Genomic DNA, 8,762 nt, shown 5'->3' with positions numbered 1-8,762 from the left:
GGAGGCGACCAGGGACAGGGTGTACCGAGCCAAGGACATACGCCCTATTCGTTTGGGCTTATTTGGCTGATAAGCCATGACTAAAAGTACTATTGGTTAATTTGGTGTGGGAGAAAAATATTGTTCGTTGACTGAGCGATAGCCTCCGACACCGCTGGCCGCGCCATGGACAAGGGCCACGACAACATGGAGGTTACCAGGGAGAAGGCCTACGAGGCCAGGGGCAGCGCATCCGATGCGTCCGGCGCCGCCAGAGACCGCGCCCGCGACGGCGCGCAGCAGACCGGGTTGAGGTCGCCAGGCACTAGGCGGCCGGCGCCGCGCAGTATGCCAAGGACACCGTGGTGGCTTGCAAGGACAGCCTGTTCGTTTCGTCGTAAACGATTGTGGATTATTTACTGCTGACTAGTTTAGTATGAGAGAAAAATACTATTCTATCTTATAGCCAACAGAACAGGCTGACCGGCGCCCTCCTGCAGCAGGTGAGATGCACGTGATACTAGTAATTATTAACTTCTCCATCTTTACCAGTACTTGCCAGAAGGGGGTTCGATCTCAGTGCATTCGGGGGCCAAGCACATGGTTGTCAACACAGCCCTGGGAGCGAAGGACGCGATGATGAACCCGCTCGGCATGGCCGGTGAGAACAACGACGGCCAGGTTTCGCTTTCAGTGCCGTGCAGTTCAGATTTGAAAAAAATGGGAGCAGCAGCCTATTCCTTTGTTTCACCTAAGCTCGCCATCTCATCTACTTTCAATTCCCATAGATTAGAGAAGTATGTCATCTCAATTCCTGAGATTTTCCTTTCCCTATCCTACAATCAAAAGGGCCCTTAGGGTAAAAACTATCGTATTTTCCACTTGCATTAATTGTCCTAACTTACCTAAGTATTTTGCTAATATGACAAGCAATTTATTGAGGAGAGAGAAAGAAATAACTTCTTAATAAGAAATCATGTCTACACGAAAACCAAAAGACAAAGATAGTGTTTGGATCACTAGTCCAAGGACTAAAGTTTAGCCCCTAACCTTTAGTCCTGCTAGGCTGTTTGAATCCATGGGCTAAACTTTAGTTCTCTAATCTATAATAACTGATTTACCCTCATTTAATTATTCATGCATAGTCATGCATGCGAGCGGCAAGGGGTATGAGACGTCCAACGTCCGCCCCGAGGGAGTTTAGCTCAGTTTAGGGTATCTTTGGCAGCAAAAGATTTTAGCTCAGTTTTTAGTCATTTGCTCACTTTTAGCCTCCCTATTTAGATCCTCATGGTAAAAAAAGGCTAAAAGTGCAGGGCTAAAGTTTTGTCATGGGATCCAAACATGGACGAAGAGATATGCCCCGTGTTCGCTTGAGCTTATTCAGAACTATTTTCAGGCATGAAACTATGTTTTTCTCTCACAACATTTCAGCATAAACATCAGTATAAGCTAAATTTCAATATCAACGAACAGAGTGATGATAGGTAGATGAGAGAGACAGAAGATGTGTGATTGGGCAAAATATTATTCCGTAGATTCTATCTATTGAGAACGTAGTTGTTATATGTATTTCTACTTGTATAAAAACCATATATGGTTTCTAGTACTGGGAGTGTCTTTTTTTTTTGCACATCTGAAAAATGAAATAGGATACGAAAATGGCCAGTCATGCACGCCGGCAGCCTGGCACGCGTCTTCGACTCTCCGTAATCGTACCGACACTGACTCTGCTTGTTTTCTTGGCACCAGAGTCGATCTCCACTACTGACTGACGGAGCTGCAGGCGAGCGGTAGGCAGGGGTAAACCGACACCCAGTGCTAACTCACGTTCTTCACAGCAGTACTACTATGCTCACGGACCATGGTGATCCTGTACCTAACGAAAGCATGGTGTCGGCAATCGGCATGTCACCGGTTCCAAAACGAGTGCTATGTGCAACGTTCTGATCCGAGAAGATGACCAAGGCCCATTTTATATGTTGAATGAACCACATTTGTTAATTAACTCTCTTATGTTTTCATCATCGCTTCGCGTAAAAGGTTCGATTCGGAGTTAACGGCCTCCCTAAGTCTATGCTTTTAACTTGGTGCTAAAGTTCGATCGCTACACAAACTCGGTCCAGCCCGCAGCCTGCGGTGCTACAGCATTAGGCCTCGTTCCGCTGGATCTCACACCATGTCAGGTAGATGCATGTCAGCGATCTAATCCTGGCCTCAGACATCTAAAATCGAACATGTGGGAGTCCTGTTTAGGGCAGGCAACTCCGGCTAGGAGCAAACAGCTGGCACCGTAAAATGACCCTAAATTATAATTTATTTTGACTTTTCAAAGTGTATATACAAATATATATCATTAGTTATACATGTAGAAATATGCTATGTCTATATATCTATATGTAATAAAAATTAATTATCTATAAATATATAAATATAATTTGGAACTAAGGTGACATAGAGTAGAGTATATTTACACGATGTCGATGCGTCCATAGAGTAGAGTATATTAACACGATGTCGATGCATCCGGAGACCAATACCCGAGCTATCTTCTTCGAACGGCGTACAAAGACAATGCATACATTTATATACACACGGCGATATCCTGATAGGTACACCTACTAATCGATCGTCAACCGGTGTTCCGTTCGCTTAGCTTATAAGCCATACTTTTTTAACTAATGAATAATATTTTTTTTCATAATAAATCAGCCAACAATACTTTCAACCATGACTTATCAGCCAAGCGAATATGACGGATATCCCCAGCCGGTCACAGCCTACTGGGCTGACGTGGTCTGGTCGCCGGCCGCCGGCCGCTCCACGCGCTCGCGAACTCAGCTGCCGCCTACCGGCAATTCACCATGGCATATAGGCGTACTCCTACTTCTGTACGGAGTACTTGTCATGCTTTCAATAGACACTGGTGAGCGCTGACGACTTCAAGTGTGCAACAACAAAGAGTCAAAGGTGCTTCCGCATTTTCCCAAACATGTGCTTCCGCATTTTCCCAAACATTTGCCCATCCATCAAAATTACGGCTTGTCCTTAAATCCGACTTATCCGTTTTTTTTTTATCCAGAATAGTGTTTTTTCTCATAAATTTTTCCAGAATTCCTCCAAACCATCCAAATTTTTCATCAATCTAAGGCCTCGTTTAGATTGAGGTTAGGAATCAGTATTTGGCACTGTAGCACTTTCGTTTGTATTTGACAATTATTGTCTAATCATGGCCTAACTAGGCTCAAAAGATTCGTCTCGTAATTTACAATCAAACTGTATAATTAGTTATTTTTTTATCTATATTTAATACTCCATACATGCATCAAAGATTTAATGTGATGAAGAGAGAGCGAAAAACTTACTATCGGCTTTGTGCAGCGACTGACAACGGCAATCACAGGCCGCAGGCAACACATCGCACGCCACTTCTGACCGTTGACGACCGCGCGCAGCTAGCGACTGCCAACGCCCGCATTTCTGCCCTCGAAGGCGTCACAGCATCTCCATCGCAAACTCTCTGCGTCTGTCACGCTGTAGCGTGACGGCACGACCCCCGTGCCCTCTCCTTTCCCGTCCATGCGGCCGGTCACGTTTTGTTACACTATTTCAGCAGTATTTTTCAGTAGATAAATATATATCTTTTACAATATTTTAACATAAGATAAATTTCAGCGAATAGGATCAAGAAAAAAAAAACTGAGCAAGCAGGTAGGCCAAGTGACGGGGACCGGAGAAACGGAGGCAAGACGAAGGATGTAGCTACATCGGGACCGGGGCACCATGACCCTGGTAGCGGCAGGGTCAAGTGCTGGCCTTATCGCGCGACGGGTTGCGTTTTAACTTCCTCCCATCTCCACCTCTTCTCTAGAATGTTCACCCCCGACTGCTTTTGCTAGCTAAGCTTACTATTCAGAAATGCAAGTGCACAAGGTGTAGCTTGCACACGTCAAACCCTCTTTAGCGCAGGGGTGACGGCTGCGATAGCTCCCCGCTCGTTAGTCCGAGCCCGAGAGGCGATCGGGAACTCCGGGCCTCCCCCCGGTCGCTTCTGAACCGTGCAAAGCGAACCCTGGAATCTCGGCCCGTGCACTATACATTGACGGGAGTCTTTGGGGCCTTTGTAGTGAATCAGCAGACCTATGGGCCTGCGTTGTTCAGATCCCCCACCCTTTCCTTACTTTTTGCTTCAAAAAAAAAAAAACAATATGATGATTTACACATGACTCAACATGACATTATGCAAGTTCCAGTGCACCAATTACAGCAAGGTTTTAAAACAATGCAAGTCAAGAATTAGTACTGAACCAGAACGCTGCACCAGCGTCATCTAAAGGTTAAATACTGCACAGACAAGAAACGACAGCAAAGAGAAAAAATCAAAGATCTTTGTATTCCCTACCTGTGTAAGAATTTACACCGATCAAATCAATGGAGACGACCCTGATACAGGGACCACTCTACCACAAATCACACTAGATGTACACACCGCCAATTCTTTACAGAACATATGGACATGGTGGGGGAAAATTGCAGCTATCGATCCTCCTAGGAAGTTGCCTTCTTAGTCTAGCTCTGCTATGTAGTTAGGCAGCTCACCCTGGCAGAGGTACTCGTCGCAGTGCGACGCCGATCCCCAGCCCCTCCGCAGACGGAAGATGTCCTCCGTGAAGGTGGACCCTGATGATCCTATGAATATGTTTGATAGTGCACAGATCGTCTTGTCAAGCATCGCATCAACCTGAATAAGCATATTGTTGTTTAGTAAAGCTGTCACACTCAAGATGAGAAACTACATAAGACCATATATGTACCTGAACATCTCCGCCCATGTGGTTTCGGTGTAGCAAGGCATCCCATTTCTCAGAGCTGTCGTGCTCTGGCCTCTTCACAAGAGGGACTTGTCTGTTGTTGAATACAACCAAGGACTGCAGAAGATTTGTTTCGCTCTCAGCAGCATCGGTAGATAAATATATCACAGGTGCATTAGCCTTCTCAACGATTCGCAGAATGCATTCTGCCGCCTGAGGGATGGGGAAGAAGCAGCTCTCTTTCTTCACATTACTACAAGAACATCAAGAGAAAATTAGTCAATTGTCCCACAATAATATTATCCACAGGGTTAACTGCAAATGATGCACAGACCACAAAGACTTAACTAGCAATAGCACTACACATTCCTCAGAGTATGTGATAAATGTCATCTCCAACCAAGCTAATATCGAAATACCAACAATATTCTTTTATGTGCACTGGGTACTAGTTTCATACCATTACGACACAGTACATAGGCAGCTAATTGTAGCACAAAAATTAAGTCTCCAACAACTGTGCCACCACAAGCAACAGCAAATAACATAATGAATGAGGTACCTCTAAGGCATAGATCATTAATCTATCTATATATTTATGTATTCCAACAAATAGGGAAAAATCATTGCAAGTTCATGTCCAACTAAGCTGTATCACCATACAAAGTCCCAAGATTCAGTGCTGAATATCATGTCCAGCTCCAACAAGCTATATCCAAATACCAACAAGATCACTTTGTAGTTGTGATGTACCAGGTACTAGCTTCATGCAGTTGCATACATATAACTTATACATTGGTAGCTAATTATAGTATAATCTTAAGAACATAATAACCGTGCCAGTAAATAACATTCAAGGCATAGATGATATATCTGTATATCTAACATAACAAGGAAAAAATAATAACATATTCAATTCACACCACTCAACCTGATTAAAATAACCAAATAAAACTAGAAATAAGATTTTCTTAGCTTTTGATAAAGCAAATAAAGATGCTTAATAGGTTATGAAACTATGAGCCACAGAAGACGGCCTGATTGAGATCAGTATCAAATAAGTTTGATTGGCATGCAAGGTCAGTTATAATTTATTCATGAAATAATTTGACAAACAAGAGATTAAACATACTGACATAGTGACATTCCAGCAACGCATGACTATTGTGTGTAACTACTGCTATTGAAATTTATTTCTTCTTGAGTCACTGCGGGGGCTCTCTGCATTGGGTACGCCCTTTTTGAGTCACTGTAAGCCATTGATTGCTGAATTGATCTAGTCAAACTTTATTATCAACTTGATAAACCAGTGGCATAGGAAACAAAGAGCAGCTACCAGTTCAAAATTGGGCAGTTATGTTGCTGAGTTTCCTTTTTTGGTCGAGACATGGGACGATCTAAAACCCGAGCCGAGCTACTTGTGAGCTTTGGCGACCCCTTGTGACAAGCAAAATGTGACTAATAGATGTTTCCATAATGTTATTGATTTTTTGGAATATTGTTATAGATTGTTGAATGTAGCACCACTCTGTTGTCAGTCACAGGCCATAAGCATCAAGATCAGTTTGTCAGAAATGTTCAACCACAATATGACCGTTTAAAAGACCCCATCAAAGAAAATTAAGGACAAAAAATGCTGCGACTAGTTCAGGCATCGTGACAGTACACAACTACGCTTATTTCCAAGGGTCAAACTATTGAATTATTCATGTAACAAGAATGCCTTAACACTTCTCAGCAACTGCACATTATGTAGAATTATCCAAGAAAATAAAGTTAACTTACAAGACCAAGGATAGTGTTTCAATGCAATAGTCAATGCTAGAGCAGATACCATCACTCAACATCACTGGGAATAACTAATGAAAGTAAGCTATGGAATATATTACTCTATCATACAGTTTGTATGGTAAATTCATTATTAAGCAGGCACTTCCTCAGTTCCTTGAATAGCTTTATTAACCAAGCACAAAATAGTTTGATCAACTGTGCAGATGTCAGATGCTGACTTGCAGTATATTTTGCCTAGATCTGAGAGAAGCATCTAGAACCAACTCCAACCATTCTTTGTCAGAACAAGTGCCTAGTTTTGTATGTGCATCACAGAAGGAGACACCAATTGCACTGTCCAAAGGAACAGCAGTCATGGAATAACCAAAAGAGGATATGACCATGACTAGCCTAGAATTCCCAAGATGTGTAACAAAGGATGAAGCCATCTACTACAAGAGCCTATCAAGCATAACCTTATAAAATGTAAATGCAGCCACTATAATATGTTTGTCTCACAAAATCCACAATTCACAAATAGATAATGTTCAGCAGGTTAAAAGATCTTGTGTATCTCACCAGAATTTAAGGAATCCGTGCCGTCGAAAATGCAAAGCAATATAGTTTCCTCCCAAGAAAGTCTGGACGAAGCGTTGAGCAGTGAGCAGTATGAGCCTACTTGGTTGAATCAAAGTCTTGCACTTGTGAGCCAATGGACCACCAGGTTGATTCAGCCACTCATCCTCCACATCAGCATAGAACATGTCGCCAATGGCAAGGACCTCAGCCTCTGTCGAAAACTTTGGTGTAATATCCCCAACAAATCTCTTCTTTGGCTCCTTCAGCTTCGCATCCTCTGGCCAGGCTGCCTCAATCTTGCCCAGAGAAATCCCCAGTCCTTTCAGCTTCTTAATATGGTCCTCATCAAGGAAACATGGAGGCGAGGCTGCGTAGCATATGAACTGATCAATGGCCACTTTCTTCTTCTTCTCCACAAACTCCTCATAGGTGATCATAACTTTCCTCCCAATGCAGTCATTAATGTGGTTGATATCAAGCACCCGATCATACGAATAATCCATCTTCTGGCTGGGCACCACCAGGGTACGGCCAAGAAGTGCTGCCATGAACATGTGCTTCTCCAAGCAAATCAAGTGGTTGGACATTTGCCCGGAGATGCAGATGGCTAAGAGGAACCGGTCTTTCTTGGGGTTCCACTCAATGGTCCGCCGGTTGGCCGGCAATTCCCTCTTCCTGCACCCGGCAAAGGGGAGATCGAGATCCAGGCCGTCGTCGGTCGCATTGCCGGACCCGGAGCGGTGCGAGGAGAGGAGCGCCGCTTGGATCTCGCGGTTGATCTTGATCTGGCTCTCGAGCGCCGACTGGAGATCGGAGAGCGAGATGGGGGCGGGGGCAGAGCCGTTGGTGGGGGCAGCGGTGCGGTTGAAGAGGCTGAGGAGGCCGGAGCGCTGGAAGCGGAGGAGATAGAGCGCGTGCAGCTCGGCCTCGCGCATGCGGGAGGCCGCGGGGTCGGCGGCGGGTGCGGCGGAGGGGAGGCGGAGGGAGGTCGCACCCCCGAAGGAGACGAAGAGGATTAGGAAGAGGAGTGGGAGGGAGACGAAAAGCACGAGGTAGCGGCGGGACCAGAGGATGCGCCCGAGGGAGGCGGCGGAGGAGGGGAGCGCCGGGCGGAGCGCGGCGACGCTGAAGGAGGAGGGCGGCGAGCGGGAGCGGGCGGAGGGGGACGGGGGCTTGGCGTGGTTCTGCGGTACGAAGGTCTCGAGGTCGTCGTCCTCGTCGGAGGCAGACGAGCCGCGGTCCATGGCGGCGGAGGGGGAAGTGTCGGTGGGCAGTGAGCAGCGCGGGAGGGGCCGAGGAGACGTGGAGTGAGGTGGTGACTGGAGAGGAAAGAACGGGTGGGAAAGAGGGAGAGGTTGGATGATGGTGACGGTTGAACCAAACGTTTGTTCAAGCCCAAATCTTCGTTAAAAAAGATCGTAATTTTTGGTGAGACCTTAAAAAAAATTCAGCGGATTTTAACATCACTATTCTAACTTTATTTTTATCCTCCATGTTACTGCCATCAGATTAAACTCTAATTTTTTTTTACAATAATTGGAAAAAAATTCGATGGCTGACATCGACCGAGAGCGGCTAATCCGACGGCAACAAAGGTGGGAGGCAATGGGATGGAGGCAATGG

General features: G+C 45.2%; 1 protein-coding gene across 1 annotated transcript; it reads right to left on the bottom strand.

Annotated features, from left to right (window-relative positions):
• Positions 1–4,200: 4,200 nt before the first annotated feature.
• On the bottom strand, positions 4,201–8,481 carry LOC136552579 (O-fucosyltransferase 36-like). Its single transcript, XM_066544144.1, has 3 exons — positions 7,140–8,481; positions 4,794–5,043; positions 4,201–4,720 (listed from the first exon to the last, which is right to left on the bottom strand). Exons 1-3 carry the CDS (start codon positions 8,381–8,383, stop codon positions 4,544–4,546), a joined length of 1,671 nt encoding a protein of 556 aa, XP_066400241.1. The 5' UTR covers positions 8,384–8,481; the 3' UTR covers positions 4,201–4,543.
• Between the last annotated feature and the right edge of the window lie 281 nt (positions 8,482–8,762).

The sequence above is a fragment of the Miscanthus floridulus genome, chromosome 4, assembly GCF_019320115.1.
Source record: "Miscanthus floridulus cultivar M001 chromosome 4, ASM1932011v1, whole genome shotgun sequence".
Taxonomy (NCBI): domain Eukaryota; kingdom Viridiplantae; phylum Streptophyta; class Magnoliopsida; order Poales; family Poaceae; genus Miscanthus; species Miscanthus floridulus.
This window is presented reverse-complemented; position numbering and strand designations above follow the sequence as displayed.